This window comes from Ammodytes marinus (assembly GCF_949987685.1).
Source record: "Ammodytes marinus genome assembly, chromosome: 9".
Classification (NCBI taxonomy): Eukaryota; Metazoa; Chordata; class Actinopteri; order Uranoscopiformes; family Ammodytidae; genus Ammodytes; species Ammodytes marinus.
The window spans coordinates 15417945-15439605 of NC_137213.1; the positions used below are offsets into that span (position 1 = coordinate 15417945).

Consider the following 21661-nt stretch of genomic DNA (forward strand, 5'->3'; position numbering starts at 1 on the left):
TTTTGTCGTTGAGCCTATTCCAGTCCCCTTCAGGCACAAATACGTTGAGTCTGCAAGCCCTCCTGATCTGTTATCGACTTTTGAGGCTGTTTGTAGTTTTCTGTCACCTGTCTTTTCGGTCTGGTTTCCTTTCAAACGAGGACGTAAAGGAAATCCCGGAAATAAGTGCTCCACTGTACCCTACACAACTTTTTGGGTAAATGTTGAGCTTTTCGTTTAGCTGGTACTGATATAGAATGTCGATACATGTTGTTGGGGTTTTCCACCCGGAAACGCTAGGTTTCAAGTTTGTCTTGTTTGCCAAAAGTTACAGGCGCTAGCTTACGTTTTTCAGCCTGTCAAAATGTTGGGAACGTTATAGATTGAGTCAAGTCGCTGCTTTAGTTCTTCGATTTGTCTCCGGCAAGATTTGCATTTGGCGTATTTCAACGCAACAGTTGCGTTTTAGCAGCTTTTGTTAAGGAGTGTCTCTGAGATGTTTGTGCTTCTTTATTGTGCCTTGTTAAAGCAGGTATGGCCACCGCGCCACATTCTTCACTTAACATGAGATCGACTGATCTCATCAGAAAAGAGCCCCTGGACTACGGAGGATTTGGAGAAGTTTACCTGTGCTACCATGTTACCCTCGGCCAGGTGGTGCTGAAGACCCTGTACACAGGCCCTATTCGAAACGAGTAAGTTATCTAATATGGATGGAGTGTGCTGGGTATTCCCCTTCGTCAAATGGTGACTGGAGTCATGTGCCCAGGATAGACAGTTCAGACAGGCTCTCCGCAAAGCCCAATGAGACTTGATGTGTTTTAATATAAAGATATAATAATACATTTTATTTGTAGTGCACTTTATATTCAAGAATCCCAAAGTGCTACAGAGTATAGAAATGTGTGTAAACTTACAATCGAAATGTAGGCCTACTAGTTTATATTGTGCTGATGGAAGAATGTGTAAATTGTCTAAGCTTAGTTTTGTGTTATAGCAGTGTGTTTCCACTCAGACAGTAATTCACTGATGTTTAGGTAGCCTAGTTCCTTTTATAATAGATTAGAGAGGAATGAAGGGTGAAATGAGGATATAATACAGTTCAACATCTTACTTTCATAACAGATGCATGGACACCAATAGCTTTATTGGTGCACTACTTGCATTTACAGCTCTCCTCCTTAAATAAATACAATGACTATTATAAAGATATTAACGCGATTTAAGCTTCTGACTTCCATGTTCTGCAATGGATGCATAGATTCAACATTTGAAATTATAGTAGGCTATACCAGTATTAAGTTCTGATCCAGTACAAATGTATAATACTGTGTAGGCTACTTCACTGTGTGGAACTCATTTGAATAATTTTCATGTAAAATGATGGGCCATGCATTTTTGTGGCACTGTTAGCTCACCTTGTTTGGATGATTAATTTTAAGATGAAATTGTTCAGTTGGCCTTGCAACACATATTAAGATATCAATGAGACTCGTGGAGACGTGACTGCATGGTATGTGTCACTACACGATCTGAGGAGCCTGCACGATATGAGGACCGCATGCGCAGAACGGCCGCCATCTTGGAAAGCCCGCAGTCGCCTAGGCAACGCACGTCAGCGTCCTCACCCCCTCCCCCCCCAAAGGTTCCCCGTGAGCACAAACACACACACACAAAGTCCGTGGGTTAGCAGCCCCGTAACTGAATTTAATTCCAACACGTAATCTGTAGCATGATTAACTGTTATATCTTCATAACAAACTAAATGTCATGAAAATCGGTTCAGAATTGAGCGAGTTACAGTCTGTTTTAAGTGCAGTCTGTGGCTCTCCAAAACACTTTAAGCTAAGCGGGCTGTCAATGATGGCGGCCATTTTGCGCACGCGCACCTCATATCGTGCAGGCTCCTCAGATCGTGTAGTGACATGTGTCAGTATGAACTCCGTTCCTTTAATGGCCTCCCGCCCTTCGTTGCCTAGGTTACATGTATACCGAACGTTCCAACGTATTACCGTATTACCTCTAATAGGCCTATGTCACACTTCCTGCTTCCGGTGTCCATGGGAACGCAAAGTAGGGATATAGAACTTCCGGTCGTTTCTAGCTACAACAACAACAATGGCAGCCTCCGTCCGCAGTTGTTGTTGTAGCGTACCTTGTTGCTCTACATCGGGACGTAGACAGCCATACCTCAGCTTCCACGCTTTCCCGAAGGATGAATTACTCCGCAAGGCTTGGGTGAGGCTAATAAAGAGAGATGAGGGGCCTTCTTTTATAATTCGCAAGGGCAGCACTTTCGTTTGCAGTCTACATTTTGAAAAGGAGAGCATCTGCGTCTCGAAAAGTGGTCGGAAGAAGCTTGTAGCCTATGCTAAACCAACCCGGTTTCCCTGGAACAACTGGGGGGAAGATCGGACCCGTCAGTCAGTTTTTGAACGTGTAAACACACGCCTAGGAAAAGCAGTTAGCGAGTCAGCTGCGGCTGAAGACAACCAACGGTCTGACGCCGACATGGAAAATTACGAACCTGTCTCAGACCACAACTACGGCCGCGCGGGGGTTGTGGATGTGGAGGATGATGCTGCTGCCCAGAAAATACGGCTACTGGAAGCTAAAGTGCGAGATCTGGAAGTCCAAATGAGGGACCTGACCTGTACACTGACCATCAACAGGTACTGTGCTACGGACGACGAATTCCGATTCTACACCCGCTTTCCATCTGAGAGAGTGTTTTGGTTCTTTTGGAAATCCGTAGCCCCCTCAGCTTCCAGGTTAGTCTACTGGAGTAGAGCCCAGAGGTCAACTGATGTCATGGGACTGGAGAAACCCAGCCCTAACAGGAGACTACAGCTGGTTGATGAACTCTTTCTCTACTGCTGTCGCGTTGCTGTTGGGATGAAAGAAAAGGTGATAGCAGACATATTTGGAATCAGCACCACCACTGTGAGCAGAGTCATCATCACATGGACAAACTACCTGTTCCTTGTCTTGGGGTCAGTGCCAATTTGGATTAAAAGGGAACGAGTGCAAGCAACAATGCCATCAAAATTTGCCCAGTACTGTCCTAGCGTGCGAGTGATTCTAGACTGCACAGAAATCAGGTGTGAGGCACCTTCATCACTCACTCTCCAGTCTGAAACATTCTCCCACTACAAGAATACCAACACCTTCAAAGGTCTGATTGGCATTGCCCCATGTGGAGTTATCACATTCATTTCTAAGCTGTACACTGGTTCCATATCAGACAGAGAAATCACAGAGCAGTCAGGAATCCTTCGTCTACTTCAGCCTGGAGACGCATGCATGGCTGACAAAGGATTTCTAATCGACAAGATGCTTTCTGAAGTTGGGGCCACCCTCATAATGCCACCATTTAAAAGAGGAGCCAGGTTCACCAGAGAGGACACCGAAAAAACCCAGAGTATCGCCCGACTTAGGATCTTGGTGGAGAGGGCTATCAGAAGGGTTAAAGAATATCACATCTGGGACACAACCATTCCTCTGACCCTTTCAGGCTCTGTCAATCAGCTGTGGGCAAATTGTTGCTTGATGTCTAACTATCAAGGCCCATTAGATGTGAAGGGTGATATCCCAGTTTGACACATTAAAACCAGATGAAAACACACATGACAGGATTATTTTTCAAATGTTTATTACATTTACAGTAATGTGTTTCCAGTTCCTTGTTCAAAACTGAGCATACATATTTACAGATAAAGTGTGTGTGTGTGTGTGTGTGTGCAACATGCATATCCAAAGGCGGATATTAATGTATGTGTACCAAGTTTCATCACAATCCATCCATTTTATTTAAAGCCACAAATGAGAAAAATTCAGGGGATCACAAAATCTTGTAGGATTCATCTGAACTGTAAGCCAATCCAAATATTATCATTTATCATTTCCAGACCAGCTAGCATAACCGGAAATAACTTTTGTAGAGAAATTTTAAATTAGCCATAAGTCTATTTCAACATATTTATTGTGGTTGTGCCATGCCCATCAGGATCCTGAAAATGATGAGTCGGCTATGGTGGAGCATTCACATTAAAGCCAGAATAGGTCTATGTCACACTTCCTGCTTCCGGTGTCCATGGGAACGTGAAGTAGGGAAATAGAACTTCCGGTCGTTTCTAGCTATAACAACAACAATGGCAGCCTCCGTCCGCAGTTGTTGCTGTAGTGTACCTTGTTGCTCTACATCGGGATGTAGACAGCCATACCTCAGCTTCCACGCTTTCCCGAAGGATGAAATACGCCGCAAGGCTTGGGTGAGGCTAATAAAGAGAGATGAGGGGCCTTCTTTTATAATTTACAAGGGCAGCACTTTCGTTTGCAGTCGGAAGAAACGTGTGTGTGCGAAGAGCTTCCCAAAGCCACCAGAACAGAAGAACATGTTAACAACAATGTTCCCTGTAGCAGGTAGATCTGGGACACTCCTCATTCTCTGGTTGGCTGCTGGTTGAAGAGGGCGCCGTGCCGGGGGGTTGGAGTAGGGGTAGTACTCACACCGTCTAATAGGTAGAAGCAAAAAAAATAATTTTTTTTTTGGGACCCAAGGATAGAACAACGGGATAATATTTAAGAAGTTGAGGAGAGTGAGTGAGAGAAATACAGCCCTGTAACAGCGGAGTCAGACAGTTATATTTAAAACTACTATGCATTTGTATTTAATTTCTTACTGAAATACTTAAGACTTTGGACTTTATTGTCCCCAAGGGGAAATTCTTTTTCACTTCACAGTACATTTATGGGCCGCAGACAATAGACATTACTGAAAAAAAACCTAACAAGTACAAAAAGAAATGCTGAACAGCCAACTGTGTCGTGGAAATAATCTTGAACTTGTGTGTAATAATCTTGTGTGTCTAGATTTACTTGGCATTCAGCAGGTATGTGTCCATGTATGTGATGAAATAAAACAGATCCAGCTTTGCTTTCATCTCAGTAATTAATGCTTCATCATGCCAAATTCTTTCGACTGTCAGGTCACTTTTTGTTGACGTGATGAAATCGCACCACAACAAACCAGTGATGGCCAACTGGCCTTGCACTTGCCTGTAATATCTGTGGTTTTTTTTAAGTTTGGCCATACCATTAACAAATTTGACATGCTTGACCTCTGTGATACTGTCCACATTTGGACACTTGACTTCAGCTAAGCCAAAGGGGGGGGTTGCATTGGGATCATACACCCTGGCGTCAGGGCTAGCCCCGAGGTAACACGCCTCAGGATGAACCACAAAGCCAGAAGGATACACATTGACATTGCACTGCTCACTGTACTGGTGTAAGACTTCTGGCTCGAGGTCAAGGCCTCTTTTCATTTCCGGTGTTTGCCGTGCCCCCTTTAAGATTCTCACTGCGAGAGCCTGGGTAGAGGACTCGCCTCTCAGAGTGAACACTTCACCAAAGCGACTAGAAGTTAACCGGGGCTGCCGGACTTCCTTCCATATTGGATTGTCTGACTGCCCCCTTGTGTGCTCTTCAATTATGGTTGCCAATTCAGAGGTTACTTCTAGACTTTGCAAGTGATATAGCTGGTGATAATTTGGTACAAAGTGTAGGTGTCGTTCAAATTTATATCCTAACAAGGGGAGTTGTGGGAATGAGGGGGCTTCTGGGTGCCTAATGCTTTCTCGGGATATTTCTGGGGGGCACTGATAAGAAAGAACAGAACCGTGAGGGACTGGTCCAAACTTGGATTCCACTAAATTTAGGTCGGCCAGGTCACATACTATTTTGCAAATTCCCAGTTGAGGTTGAAGGTCTCTCAAGTCATCTCCAACAGACATCACTGCAGGGTCAGGAAGGGGTCCTACGAACACAAGTAACAGTAATGTTTGATATTTTACACATTTCAGTGTAAAATATCAAACATTATGGCTGGAATGGCATCTGCAACTAGGCTATGTCAATTTGTTTATGCCTGGTGTATAAAAAAATCGACAGTCTATAAGTTCAAAAGAGAAGGCACACACAGGTACTTTGTTATATCACCAAAGTGAATTGAGATAGCCAAAAAAGATATGTGGTAATACAGACATAATAATTTAAAAACATTTCGGGCTTGGCCCTTCGTCAGTGTTGAGTTCAAATCATATACACTGACAAAGGGCCAAGCCCGACATTTTTTTAAATGGTTATGTATGTTAATATTATGTCTGTACCACATATCTTTTAGCGATTTCAATACACTTTGGTGATGTAACAAAAGCATCTGTGTGCAACTCCTTTTTCAAATGAGTAGACCATATTTTTATGTCCTAATGAAAAAAATGATACACTCAAGTACCTGCGTAGGCTCGATAGAGCGTTGATTTGACACTACTGCGTCCACGTGCCTTAGGCTTCCTTACCACAAGTTGGTCAGTGGGTTCCGGGCGAATCCCCTGGAACAAAAAGATAAAAATGCCAAACGTTTTCAGAGAATATCAGAATGCAGCAGCACACCAGGGGTCAGGGGTCGGCAAAAATAGCAGCTGAAGTTTGTTGGTTAGCCTGTTAATTTCTTAACATTTTTAGTGTTAAGATTGCATGAAACTCTCCCATGTCTTTGTTGGAAAATATACCATAAGTTAGTATAGACCTATTATCAACTTATTAAATGTATTTATTTACATACAATTTAAATAGATAGGCCAGGCTACTCCTCCCAATAATAATACTAAAATCTTGTTTTTTTTCTTTCAAGAAACCCAAGGACGCTTCAATATTAAGGCTACACAAAAACATAATAGGCCTAATGTAATATAATAGTCAACATCCAAAACCTTAAACATACTGGGATATACATTTTAAGGTTTATCGCGCATCCCAAGTGCAAGCTCTGTCATAATTAAACTTCATATTTAACTCATTGTTGATTATGGCACACATTAACAAGAACATTTCAAACTGTCATTCTGTGTCAAAAAGGTTGCTGACCCCTGACATAAGTCATATTGTACTTATTATACATCTATATACTTAAGTCAGTGTTAGTCACATCTGTCTTTATACTTGAACTTCAAATACTATTATTGGGCAGACTATACAGAATGTTTGGCTTGGCCTGAGGGATACAAACAAACCTGTGTCCTCGGTCGGTGCCATGACTGAAGAACGCTAGTGCACGACAGAGCTGTTGGTACGCTTTTTTCCCCTGTGAAGCTGAAGTGATGCGTCTGGAATAGGAGTGCAACCACATGGTTGCATAACGCCTCTCCAGCAGCACATGAACAGGAGCATCCATTTAACTGCACAGGTGTAGCAGCACGCAGCACAATCTAGACATGGAGGACATATTTCAGGGAACACTTCAGATACAGATTAAAACACATCTACATTAAAACTACTTGCTTTACAAAGGTAAATAGTGAGGCAACACAGTTTACCACATTAACATCAGTGGATTAAGGAACACAATATGAGAAAAGAAACTGCAACAGCAGACATGAAACAAAACATTACAATCTGCAACAGCAGATCTAGAGAGAGAGAGAGAGAGAAAGAGAGAGAGAGCATTTTGGACTAGTATCGTAACCTGCAGGGTGTGAGGCTCTTCGTTTTTCTTCTGAGAACAGTAGCAGTTCGCCCTAACTGCTACTTCACCATTAACTAAATCTGACACTGCAGTAAGAGAGGGAAGGATTATCACAACATGAAGCAAAATATATCGGCATTGGTAGCCTATGAAAACCACAAAGCGACTATGTTTTGACAGTAGCCTGGAGCTAATCTGACATGCTAGTGGCATTAACATTTACAGTTGGCAGTGTCCTAGCTATACTTAAAACACTTGGGGTACGTCAGGCAAAGTTCCGTAGCCACTCAACAAAATCTGTATTCCTACAAGTGATTATAAATAATATTCTGCGATTAATTAAAAGGGATACGTTTTTTTATCTGACATGTATACACTTAGTGCTATCGGACACAGTCAAGCTAGCTAGCGGCAGTGTCAACAGAAATCAAACGGTCAGTGTCAACAGAAATCAAACACGTACCTCTGTAATTGAAAATGTATTTCTCCCAGAAGAACTTATACCCTTTCCGCAGTTTGGACGTTTCAACACGTGAGTGAGTGTTCACAATCCTTAATACGTCTTCGTTGGTGACTTTAGGTAGGTCGCCGAGTGATTTGCTCCAACGGTATCTGTCCGCCTCCGCCATTGCTCATAGACGTAAATCACTAACCGGAAGTGCCGTAACCCTACTTAGCAACGTTCTATGTTGCGTGACATAGGCCTATACTACAGAAATCACGACTGTTATCTGATCTGCTTACAACAAGTTAGTGTTAGCTGGTGTATCGGAGTGATCGTTGCACCCCTACTTTATCAACTATAAGAAGGGACACGTATTAAAGGTGCTTTAAGCGGAATGGTTCTTTTAGCTAACTTCCTGTCAGTTACTGCAGTTAGCAGTCCCCTCGCTCGTCCCTACGTCACCACATTAATGCACTGCGGTCTTCAAGCAGCGAGTTATCTAGCATCATCTCAGATCCATACGTGTGATAAAACATAATAAAAACCATCAAAACAGACATTGGGAAGGATTTTTACCTGCTCCGCCATTGTAGGCGCATAAACATTCTCCCATCTGTGCTCTGGCGTGCACAGGCAGTGAGACCATGAGTGAGACGGGTGTCGGTTTGTAGCCTTCCCTCTTGTGATTGGATATTAATTTCGGGATCCCCCGAAAAGTTTTTTTTGCCGATTACATGCATAGCAGCTGACTAAGAGATCGGCTTTATGAAATGCGCACATTATGTAAGTAACTGATCACTGTATGAATAAATAGTGATTTAACACTTATAAGTGTTAAATCACTATTTATAAATATATTAATATAATATAAATATTAACATAAATAAATCGCTAACTTCACCTTTACGTTAGGCCACTTGTCTGGCTATTGACATTTTTACTTTACTTTACTTTTCAGGGAGAGTAAAAAGTCACTGCTGGAGGAGGGGCACATAATGGCAAGCCTGAACCATGACCGGGTGGTCAAGTTGCTGGGTGTCATCATGGAAGACAGAGATTGCTCGCTGGTTATGGAGCTCATGCCCAGAGGCAACCTGTTGGTCATGCTGGAGACGGTCAGCAGTTCTAAATTCTGTAGTCACATTGAAAACTGGAAATGTTCAGAATGAATGCCTTTTTTCTAGTAGTTACACTAGTTCATCCATAGTTCGAAGTCTTAAAAAAACAAATAATTTTATTTTTTTATATCAAAGAGGTTGAGTCAAAGATTTTGTAGAACGCTTGTTGTCAATCAGTTTGTCAAAATTAGTGTTAATTACACAGCCTAGGCTCTGTTAACTGGTTGGTGGGCCCCCTTGTCTACGTACCAGTTTACAGAGACAAGGCTGTGATTTAACACCAGGGGCCTATGGCACACAAGTGGAATTAAGATATCCAGTATGATTGATAAAGCCAGGCCTTGACAAAGTCTAGCCTGGGCACTTTGGATTAGTTAGTTGCATAAACGCCAATCCAGGATGAAAAGGGGCCGCTTTGTCAAGCCAGGTGTAAGTCATTCTGTTAAGTGCCAGCCCACAGCTTTCAGAAGTAGACCCAGAGATCCAACACAGATTTACTTGAAAAATGGAAAAGACGGCCCATTTTCCCACAATGCATTGCTAGTTTAAACCGTAAGTGAGGGGGCAGTTCATGTCATAGATTTTGATGTCCCTGCATTATTTTATGATTAAATAGTTGACAGTGAGCCTATCATGGAAAGGCCATTCAAAAAGTGACTATTGCTAAGTAGTGGATCATAAGAAGATATTCACTGATTTTGACAAGTGTTCTCCTGAACCTCTGACTTCAGCTTTAGTTCATGGATCAAGACATTATTTCTGTTCATAGGTCACTGTGCCAATATCCATCAAGGGCAGAATCATCTTAGAGATCTTGGAAGCGATGGTGTACCTCACGGATAGGCGTGTCGTACACAAGGACATCAAACCAGAAAATATTTTGGTGGACAAAGATTTTCACATCAAGGTACATCACACACTTTGGCCCATGATTTGGACTACATGGATGTACCATCATCAATTAGTCTTTTTTTTTCTCTTTAGATTGCAGACCTTGGCCTAGCCACCTGCCAGACATGGAGCAAACTCACGAGGGAGGAATCTCGCAGGAAGACTCGTATGGGGTCAACCTCCGGGGCGAGGGGTGCTGGCACACTGAGCTACATGGCCCCAGAGCACCTGGAGAGTATACACACAGCCTCCACTGAGAAGTCTGATGTCTACAGCTTCGCAATTGTGGTGTGGGCCATCCTCACAGGGGAAGAGCCATACGCAAGTGAGATGCCAAAACAGGCTCAAGTCCTATTAACAAAAGACCAGTTGTATACATGATCAGTCAAACAGTGAGCTACAGTTGAATACTCTCTGATTTAGTGGTTTACCAGGTTGACCTCATGTAGTGTCTTTTTTCTGTCCAGATGCCAGGAGTGAAGACCAAATGAGCCAGTGTGTCCGGAAAGGTGACCGACCGGCAGAGGACCTGATTCCAGACGACACACCTAGAGAAATAATTCAGCTTATGAAGAGGTGTTGGGATCCCAATCCGCTGCAACGGCCCACATTTAGAGGTGAAATGTGTGCACGTTTAAACATTATAACTTACGGTTCAATGTAGATCAGTGGAATATTACAGTCTACTGTAATGACAGAAAGAGAAAAATCATTAAAATAGTTCACAATATACATAAATATTAAAAATATAGAGGAAATTCCTATTATTATACAGCAGGGTTTGGCTTTTTTCACTGCTGACAGTATGTAAACCGTGTGGCTAAGACATTTACCACCTTAGATTAGTATGTGAATCTTCTTATCCTTTTTTTTGCAGAGGGCTACACCTTCTTCCTTCCTTTCTACATGGAAAAGCTTGAACCACATGTAGAGGAGGATTTACTTGCTCTCGGGGTAAATGAATACATGTTTTTAGAATTGGATATAGAAATCTTGTTTTGTATACACAGTGAGGACACTGAACAGTACATTTTATTTAAAATAAATACAAACCGAATATTTAAAAAAATTATCCTGTGTGTGATTTGTATGCAGGAGTCATATGAAGGTCCTGACGAACTTGTTGAGAAGATGAAATCTTTATCGGTAACCACTGAATGTTTTTCAACAGGTGAGCTGTTCTGGTAAATCTCTTGATTGCCTTGATATTTTCTACAGATTTCTGTTCACTCTAACATATGATGTTCTAAATGCTTCGGAAGCTAAAGGAATTGGGATTTGAGGATTGAGTAGCTTAACTTCTTTCGTTACCTTGCAGATTGCCCAGCTTCTTTGGTGAGTTCCGACAGAAGTGTATCTGGGCCAGTTGAAGCCAGTATTGAGGACATGCATGGCATCCAATATGAGCAATCTGTTATGTCTGTCGAGACGGATGCAAGGGCAGGTAGCAGCCCTTCCCCTTTGGAGGAGAAACTGGATCGAGAGCTGCAGTATCACAAACACGGTAGCTATGGCTGTGAGAACCAGCTCGATGCTGCCGACAGCTACCATCGCAACAATTCTAATCCTTTCCTGAAAAACCACATCAGCACCGCAGACCACACACAAAGGCAGCCATCACAAGAGAGACCCTCTAGTAGTGCTTCCTCTGTCCATTCTTGGACAAAGGCCGAGCCGGTTCAGCCCACCAGTCCGGAAGAGGCTTGGTATCGCCCCAATGCTGGTCTCTACGACTCCATGAACTATCCCACACCAACTCCATCCCATTTGCCCAGCAGCTCCTCTCTGCCACAGTTTAACCAGCAACATCCACATTCCCACATTGGCCGCCAGCAGTCGTGGCCAGCCTACCCAGTGTCTGACACATCTGCTCCTGACCTCGCTCCCGGGCGTCTCTTAACGCCTTCCAAGTGCGGCTCGCTACAAGATCAAGGTACTGTATGATGTTCAGTATAGTCTTAGATGTTAGATACCTGAAGTGTCCACAACTATGTATTGGAGGGACTGTGTTCATGTGCATTTGGCTTTGTGGTCTTTTTCAGGATCTCTTTACATTAAGAATGCCAGGGGGATCCAGATTGGGAGCAACAACACAATGAGTCTCGGAAGTGACGAGTTGTCCCTTAGCTTGATATCTCAACCTGCTAACGGCTCAGTTAACTCTCTCAAAGAAGGCATTCTGAAATACGGTGAACCATCACAACCTTTCTTCCATGTAACAAATGTGATAGAATGTCTGCACACTTTTGAGGTCATTTAGTTTGCAAACAAGATTGTTGGTCGTTTCGGCTGCAAACTAACAATTTTTTAATCTTGGATATATCCGCATTTTATTTTACAGATAAAAAATGTTTGTTGTAAAATGTCAGAAAATAGTGTTTAATAAAAACACTTATCCCCAGGCTGATTCATTTTTATAGTCTGAGAAGGAAGCCATTTTTATTTACAAAAGAAAAAAGGATCCAATTTGACCATTCCACTTATCATTTCAGCCCTAGCAGCAGCTGTAAGCATTAACACATTGGACCAGTAAATAATGGACTACACAATTGTGGGGGCAGTTTAGATAAGGAGTGCAGATGCAATGAAAGTTTTAAAATAATTAATGGCAACAGCCTTTCCTTGTTCAACAATCTAGAGTTAAACGTGGTTTTTCTTTCCCTTAAAGCTACAACGAGTAAGTCGGCACGTTGGCGACACCTTTGAACAAAAGCGGTAGTATTTTTACGACGCCAGCTGTCGTGAAGCTGTTTTCTAGCTCGTGCAGGGCCTCAAGATTCAAATAATCAGGAAGCAATATAGTGCGTGTCCTTGTGTTGAAAGTGTGAGGGCACCGGACTCTTTTCGGCTCGGTGAGAGTGGTTAGTGACACAGCATCAACTACACCTGATTGCAATGAGTTGATCCATTGTCACATCTCACGGAGCTGAACGAGTATGTGTCCCCACAAAGCGAATGAACGAGAGACGGCAGTTAGTATGGATCACGATGAGGTAATGTGTTTATGTTGTTGTAAATAATGACTATTTCAGATAATGGTCATCTGATGATGCTGGTGAGGCAAAGTAAACTTTGTTTTAGTAGGCTACCGCCCATTCATTTAGGAGTAAACACTGCAGTCTAGGTTCGCTCCGTGAAATTGTGTATACGTTGCTTGGCAACGCCCTCCCGCCCGCCTATCACTCTCCCCTTTAGCTTTTCTTCATTGCATTTTTTTTTTTTTCTTTGATGGTTCAGCCCCGTTATCAGTCATTATGACGACAAATAACTGTCTCAAACAAGGCTCTCGCTCCCCTTCTAGGATGACCAGATCGCATTTCCATTACTTTTCACACGTCCCGCAAATTGAGACGTTGTCCCGCATTGTTATTGAAAGTGAGCCCCCCTTTTTAAATGCGTGTTTTATAATCTGGCATTTGTTTGTTTGTCTGTGTGTGTGTTTGTCTGTGTGTGTGTATCGGGCTGCAGGGCTGTAGTCTATATATATCTATGGTGCTGCCGGCAGTGCTTCAGCGTTCACCTTCCTGTTACTTCAAAATAAAAGCCAACTCACGTTTGTCAAGTGAAATGCTAATGTGAAGCCAGTGAAATGCTTTTAATGTGAAGCCGCAGCCTTAATGCTCTATTTGTTTAACAGTAGCTAACTTAACTGCTGCGCGCTGATCTAAAGATAGTGTTTTTTTAATATAGAAAGCCGTGTCTCTGGCATTAGTTACCGGTGGTGACACGAGTTTATTTTGCTAAAAAAAACGGCACTTTGTCCCGCACAAACGTAGTCTTTGTCCCACATCTGGTGAATTGGGATCTGGTCTCCCTATCCCCTTCCCTCACCTGGAGTGATAGGCTTCTCAAATCCCGTTGTTGCGCCACACTGAAATCTGCGACCAATACGGATATGTGACCATAAAGCATGCACGAGCGAACCGAAAATCGGACTGGGTGTACGACCAGATCAAATGCAGTAATAAAAACTATATAAAAACGTCTTTCTTTGCACTGATGGTCTCGTTTGCTGTTAAAGGTAATTTATGATTATGAGAGGAAACATGAGGCTGTTTAAAAGATATTTAAATGTTACTCGTTGCCGCTTTAAGAGTTGAAAAATAGTTCAAGTTATTTTCTCATTTGTGTCATACAGAGGAACACGCTGTGACCGAGGAGCACCTGGACCTGCTGAGGGAAAACATTGGGAACAAATGGAAGCGTGTCGCACGGAAACTGGGTCTGACCAGTGTGGAAATAGAGACCATTGAGCACGACTATTACCGCGATGGCCTGCCGGAGATGGTGCACCAAATGCTGGATCATTGGAAAATGAAGGAGGGAAGTATCGGCTGCAGGATTGGGAAGCTTTGCCGAGCTGTGGATGGCTACATAAAGGTTGATGTCATCCAGAAAATATTGGACACCTGCGGTTCTTCCTCCTAGATCTGATAAACTATGACAAATTTTGCCTCTTTCCCTCTTTATGACTTTCTGCCTTTGATGGACACAATTTTTGAACGTTTTTTTATTTTATTCAACATTTAACCCAAAACCAAAACAGAACATGCTTTTTTGTTTTTGGTTGGTTGCTGGTTTCAGATATCTTTTATTTTGCTACCAAATACAGTGAATAGAACATTGTTTCCATTGCTCAAAGCATTGAAAAAAAGGCTCTTGGAAATCTCAACCAGACCGTAACTTTCAAGATAAAACATCTTGATTGCTCGATAACCATGGAGCTCACTATCAACCGTTTTCAAAGGGTAATTTCCACTGGTAGCGACAATTTGGGGAAATAATCACTGATGATCGCTAAGATCAAGACATTGTGACAATCTAAACTTATTGAAAACGTATCATACTCAGTTGATACAAACATGGTCAGGGTTCGGTTATTTAATCATGACATTTTAAAGTATTTTTTAATTTCAATTGTCTATCATCTATGTAGCAAGTAAAGGCAATAATTGTTACAACGGTAATATTTTAAATACAAACATTGCCAAGTATTTGTTTTTCAGAGATAGTTCTCAGTATGATGGTATAATGGAAAAGCCACTGGGTTTTGTACACGGTTACTAGAGGTTTAACCAAATTTTCAATTCACTCATATTCAAGCAGTATCAAAGTGTGTGTGTGTGTTTCCAGTAGGGGTCAGCAGACTATGTATTTGAGTACATGAAACTCTCTCCTACATATATCAACATTAGGGATGCACCGAACATTCGGCCACCGAAAAGGTTCGGCCGAAAATGTCAAAATAAGTCATTTTCGGTTTCGGCCCGAAACAGTTAAAAGGCCGAACAAAAGTACCGAATATTGACAAACTAAATGACAATAAGGAAATATTTTTTTAAAAGAGCTGCGCGCTTGCAAACCAGGAAATGGAAGTAAAGAGAGACGTAACCGTGTATGCGAGTCCACGTCTGGTCGGGAGCGCGCAGCAGGAGCAGTCTGTAGGCTGCGTGCATGATTATGTCAGGGTCCAGTGTGGGAGCATGTTTTCAAACTGGATGAAACACGGCGCATTGCAATGCTTTAAGCAGCATTAAGATAAAACGCTCGTCCAAGACTGATGTTTTATCAAATTAGAAACACAAAAGCCTTGCGCGAGCGAAGCAGCGATTCACCCAGTGAAACAACGGTTGGTAACGGTGTCATTCACTGACACCTCGCCGGTGAGAGCCGCAGCGCAAAAAAAATCTGGTTTGACGGCGAAAATGATAATCATATTGTCCGTTAGCGCTGTGGGAGAGAGGGGGGGGGCACTGCGATCTGATTGCATTGCTCGAGCCTGAATACATTTCTTTATATGTCCATGGAATACAGAGCCATCTCGGCAAACTGACAGCGTAACTAAATATATGTCCAGTGAGCCGCCTCCCCCCGTTAGTTTCAGTCTACAGCCGAAAAAGTTACAATCACCTCCTAAGCATGGACATCGTTTAAAGCCTCTCATTGTTATGATCAGGGCTTTGATGCAAATTCTGAAGTCTGAACATTTGAAGGTTTTACTGTTTATTTATTTAGGGTTGATTTTTAGTTGTAGGCTATGTTTGAGGAGAACATTTGGGAGTTCATATGCAATGTTGAAAGAAGTGGCAAAATAAATAAACAAAACTGCAAAAGCCTCTTTCGGTATTCGGTTTCGGCCATTCGGCCAACTGTTTCATTTTATTCGGTTTCGGTTTCGGCCAAGAATTTTCATTTCGGTGCATCCCTAATCAACATGTATATACTACATACTGTCTACTTAAGGATCGATTGTGTATCCGAGGTTCGCCGGACCGTTTACACTGAAGTATACAGAAGCAATAAAGTTTTTTTTTTTTTAAACATCTGTGTCGTTTGAAGAGACGCAATGCATTGTGGGGCGGTTGAGTTGGAAAAGTAACCTATCGATCCATACACAAAATCTTTCCGGAAGCAAGTACTCATCCGTGCTGTAGTGAATGTGTACATGTATTTCATTCACTGGCCTTATGACTTTAAATACGGATAGTGTCTGTCAAAACCCCAAACATTCCTCTGCCTTGAGCCAAGACATTATCTGTAGCCCCTTTTACACAGAGATTGCGGCATATTGACGGAACAACATCACTCCAAAATGCGGCTTTGCTTGCTTCTGTGTTATTTACACAGAACCAAGCAACGCCGGCCTGCTGGCGCATCAGTAGCCCCTTTTACACAGCGCTCCGGAATGAAAGAGGTGCTTGTAAACAGCGTCAGGTGTGACGTAAACATTTAGCGCCGCACCGGTCAGCTGCTTTGCAACAACAATACTGGCCGGTGAATTGAGAGCAGAAGTGCTGGAGCTTGCAGTAAGAGGGCCGTATTTTACTGTCCCCACGATGTGCCAGTTGATCTCGCTACGCGCTGAGTCCAACATCTCTGGGACTGTTAACCAAACTGACAAAAATCACTCCGCTGCTCACTGCTTCACCTCTGTGTGTGTGTGTGTGTGTGTGTGTGTGTGTGTGTGTGTGTGTGTGTGTGTGTGTGTGTGTGTGTGTGTGTTTGTGTGACAGGTTGGTTGTGAGCGAGTCTCTTTGTGAGACAGACATAAACATACACACAGTGTGTGAAGTCACGTTACTGTAGGCAGAAATAAAGTGTGGATATACGCTCAGACTTAGGATAATAATAGCGGCGGCGGAATCCAGTCAAGACGACGTGAGTACGTTTGGCCGCATATTAAGACAGTAACTTCAGGCTGCAGCCCGCAATGTAAACGTTCCGCAGTAATTTTCTCCATGAATTGTGTTATTTATGTTGGGGGATAATGCTTTGTTAGCTAGATGGAACTCTTGTTAAACATATTGGCCGATTAGAATTATTATTTGTAGAGTGTGCGAGTCTTGAGTTGTGTTAGCAAAACAGTAGCTCTGTGGCTAACAGCTGAGCCCGAGCCTTCAGTCAGCTGAAGCAGACACCGTTCCTTGGTCGTTCCTATTTACTGGCGTAAAATAACTACGTTTTAGTTACATAAGAACCTAGAGCAAGAGCCCTCCGCTGCGCGTCGGGCTCCTGCTTCAGCTTGTCGGTCTTTATTTCTAGCAAGTGACCCGTTCGCTATACTTTATCCCTTACTTAGCCTAGCCTAGCTTTCCCATTGTACAACTTCTCCTGGGCAGAAATAGACTCATACACTCTGCAAAATGAAGCGCGGGGGTTTGGATTGAGCAACGGACCTTATGATCAGCTAGATTATACGCCGTTCCTTTTATTTGGTGATTTTTACGGGACATCAGGCCGCCGTGGTTAATGTTAAACACACGTCCTTCAACTGCTAACATGGTCGCATGTTTAGAACGTAGACTATGGAACGTCAAACGCCCCCCAGTTCCGCATCAACAAGCTGGAGCATTTAAACAGAGAGGCGGAACTGATCGTGTCGGGAATCTTACTACCCCCCGAGGTAGTAAAATTCCCGGAACGATCACTCGCACCTTTCTTCCCTCGTTCCGCAACTGTCGCATTTATACAGCAGGGCGGAGGGCCGAAAGGCCGGCATATTCCCGGCTTTCACTGGCTGTGTAAAAGGGGCTTGTGTTTTGACACCTTTCTCTGCCTGAAGCCAGGCTTTTGTTTGTAAAGTCACACCTATCAGTCCCTCTGTTCTAACCACAAGCCAGGAGGTCCCCCCCTTTCTTTTCTGCCATTGGTCAAGAAGTCTTATGCTGTTTTTGATAATAGCAAGTAGGGATGGCCATTTAGAATTTTTTCTTTAACCGGTTAACCACCAGAATTAACGGTTATTAACCGGTTAACCTTTAAGATTTAATTTAGCCTAAAATAGTGAAATACATGAAGAATTATAGCAGGGCTCCAGACCTTTTTTTGTTCCAAAGACCGGCATATTAATTTAAAAACAATTCAGGGACCAGTAGCCAATTTAAATGCCTACATGTTGACATTCACACGGCACCTTGTCTGTTGTGAGAAGAGGTGTAGTATGCGAATGTAGGAGCAGAAAGTGAAATAAGTGACTGAAAAGGCCGGGACATTTACACACACAGAGGCGTAGGGGATAGCCTACCGAAACCCGGTGCTAAGTAGTGCTGAGCACGGGGCAACATTTTGAAAGACCGTAATATTAATAAGCTCCGATGTTATCAGTACTGCATAACGATACTTAACGCTTTTGTTGACGGATTTTCGCTGTTGATCCTGGCACACAATCATGGCAGACCTGTGTCTGTGCAGGGGCACTCACTGCCTGTCTGTCTGTCACTCCCTCACACACTCACTGCCTGTCTGTCACACACTCACTGAGACGGTGATAGATGCAGGACAGCATCCACCTCAAGAAGGCTAATGCTAGCGCTATGTTAAGCTAGCGGGAGCCCACGCTGTTAATTAAATTATACAAACATATGACATGGGAGCGTTGTGACCATAAGTTGTGACTGGGATCGTACCATGGACCTATTATAAAGTTGAGCGTACCATGGACCTATTATAAAGTTGAGCGTAGCCTACACTACTCGTTTCATTCTCTACCGACAGTTGGCATTCTTACATCCGGTTTAGCGATATCAAAATAAGAGTCCGGATTTCAGAGAAATTAAGATATATATATATTTTTTAACCATTTAACCTTTAGTATTAACCGGTTAAAGATCTTCTTAACGGTTAACGGTTAACCAGTTAACCATGGACATCCCTAATAGCAAGTGAGCTGGCACAGCTCAGCCTCTTTTTCTCCTCGCCTCCACCAGAGAGGTTGGAAGACTCTCTTTTTCTCCTCGCCTCCACCCAGAGAGGAAGGAGGTCCACGCTCTTCTCTACGACCTCAAGGAAGGTAGCACGCTCTCTCCTGCCTTGCTAACCACCACAGACCGGGGGTAGCTCAACCTTCTGGACCCAGACAAGCTCTGGTCTCCCTGATCCAGGCTCTACAGCATGGCCTGTCCAAACAGCCGTGAAGCCCCTCTCAACCAAAGAGGAACAAGGATCCACTCTGCTGCTCCAAGCAACTAAAGAGGAACCAGAAGAACCAAAGACCAGACCAAGCTGGCAACAAGGCCCTCAAGAGGAGAACAACGCCAGTTAGCACGCTGCTACTGAAGATCCAGAAAGCACCAGTTCATCCAAACTTCATCAAGACCGACCCGCGAAGCAACATCCCTGTTCCATGCCAAAGGATCTAGAACCTCTCACACTGCAACAAACGCTGTGTATCATCATCTGGTTTCGTATGAACCACTGGGCAGTTAGCTTAGTTTAGCCAGAACACATGGCCTAAAAGACTGTTAACTTGGAAATGTATATTTACTGATTTGAGGCGCCCTGTGAGGAATTGCTACAGTGCATTTCTCGCCTACACAACCACAACATACTCAAATTGATGTCAAAATTAGTACGAGTTGGACGTTATAGGGCTTTTTGCTGTGTACATTATGTGCGCCCGTATACCAAAATTACAGTCCAAGTGCATGAATCACCTATTAGTTACTTGTTTTGAGCTTTCTGTGATGATATCTGATTATCTAAATTGATGAGCTGCAGCGCTGTAGGCTACTCTTATTTTGATTAACATGCTATTTTTCTTGTTCTCATTTTAAAATGTATTGTGACTTTGTATACTGGGAGTTGCAGTTGCGACATAGTTCCCACCACACAAAAAAGCCTCCCGTTCTCCCTCTTCAATTCCTCAACCCTTACCCAAACCTTGATCTAACTGACAACCAACTTGACAATCTGACTAAACTGTGTACATATGTTTATACAATTCCAAAATAAATGTGTATTTCACAGATTACGCCATACAACTTGAGCAGGTGTTGATTGTAATTAAGCTCTATTATTTCCTCATTATACTCTGCTACCAGCTAATGGCTAGTTATATAGGCCTATGCCTACTGAAAACGTGAAAAAATATAACACTGGTTTTACATCAGAAAGCTTGAGACACGATTAAGTCCAGACAATAACTATATTACAATACCTTACAAGGCTACATACTAAATCCAAGCTAGTGTTGAGAATGTAGCAGAAAAGTAACAAAATATAGTAGGCCTAATAGGCAAGTGTATCAAAAACTGTCACATTTTGAAATCTCACCACATTTCAAGCACATAGCCTATTAGCTAAAACCGTCCTTAATCTGTGTTAATTAAGCAGCTCACCTTTCTTTTGACAGAATTTAGTGAGCATTTGTTTTCCCTCATTTTCTTCATTGTCTCTTCTCTTCTTTTTTTGGTACGACAGTTTCCGTTTCTTGTGGAAAGACATTAATATCACCACCGAGCACGTTAGCATTTCACTATTATCAAAGTCTCAATTAGCTACATTTGTTTGAAGACGATTCGAATCCTCGTGCATAGTTAGACGAAACCATTTGGAACCTTGTGTAAGGGGTGGGGTTCATAGATATATAGAACACTTTGGCCTCAAAAGCCTCCACTATTTCTGGAAATCGGAATGAAAAGTTTCACGCAACCGATTTATTCAGGGGACTTCTATTTATTTATGATGTTGGAATTTCTCGGAAATAAAAAACTTAAAAACAAACTTTTCGAGGCCTCTCCCCCTATTAGGGTCCTGTTTCGTTAGTCCCACTTCCCTCCACTGGATTGCCCCTGATTTCAAAGGGAAAGGCGCTACAGCTGGAGAAAAAAATTAGAGAAATAAAGGTGAAGATCCATTGAAAATTTTGCAAAGCAAAAAATGAAAACTGAAAATATATTTTATGACTTGATGTATGTGCAAAGTTTAGTTGGCATATGCATTCAGAAGTAGCCTTTTGACTGACTAAATGCATGTTCTTTTAAATAGGCCTAAAGCAGTTAAGTATGCTGATATGTTTGTATATACTAAGTGCAAAGACAATATACCAAGTTAATCAATATAGTAAAGACTAGCAAGTGATTGGGACAAATTAAATATCATGTCCCGCCTGCAGTTTTTCTTTTTTTGCCAGGTTAACCGCTTTAATTTATCAGAATCCCACATGTAAACACATTCAACTTTTACTTATGGCATTGAAAAGGCTGTTTTGAAAACACATTTGAATTGATCTTTAAAATGAACTATACCGATGTGTTTATGGTGCATGCAACAAAAAAAATTCCAACAGACACTGCTGTTCCTTTTTGTTCCGTAGTGAGTTGATAAATGATAAGAAATGGACAGGCTTTCGCAATTTCATAACATAAATTACATCCCTTTCATGCCCGCTTCGGGAATGCTGTTAAAAGGTGGTAACCTGTGGAT

At 42.5% G+C, this 21661-nt stretch overlaps 1 protein-coding gene across 3 annotated transcripts; it reads left to right on the forward strand.

Moving 5' to 3' along the window:
• Positions 1-125: 125 nt before the first annotated feature.
• ripk1l (receptor (TNFRSF)-interacting serine-threonine kinase 1, like) lies at positions 126-16222 on the forward strand. Of its 3 annotated transcripts, XM_080033860.1 has the most exons (12): positions 126-196; positions 512-674; positions 8908-9064; positions 9837-9974; positions 10052-10283; positions 10426-10575; positions 10836-10912; positions 11054-11129; positions 11277-11293; positions 11387-11891; positions 12001-12147; positions 14097-16222. In XM_080033860.1, exons 2-12 carry the CDS (start codon positions 514-516, stop codon positions 14384-14386), a joined length of 1950 nt encoding a protein of 649 aa, XP_079889986.1. In that variant the 5' UTR covers positions 126-196; positions 512-513; the 3' UTR covers positions 14387-16222. The 3 variants fall into 3 exon arrangements, with proteins under 3 accessions (XP_079889986.1, XP_079889985.1, XP_079889987.1); XM_080033859.1 differs by having other exon boundaries at positions 11277-11891; XM_080033861.1 differs by lacking the exons at positions 126-196; positions 512-674 and adding an exon at positions 8594-8732 and having other exon boundaries at positions 11277-11891.
• Positions 16223-21661: the final 5439 nt, after the last annotated feature.

Coding starts and splice junctions, on each gene's coding strand:
- ripk1l (XM_080033859.1), top strand. CDS start 514: ATGGCCACCGCGCCACATTCTTCACTTAACATGAGATCGACTGATCTC. Junction 675..8,907: donor ACAGGCCCTATTCGAAACGA/GTAAGTTATCTA, acceptor TTTACTTTTCAG/GGAGAGTAAAAAGTCACTGC. Junction 10,284..10,425: donor AGGGGAAGAGCCATACGCAA/GTGAGATGCCAA, acceptor TTTTCTGTCCAG/ATGCCAGGAGTGAAGACCAA.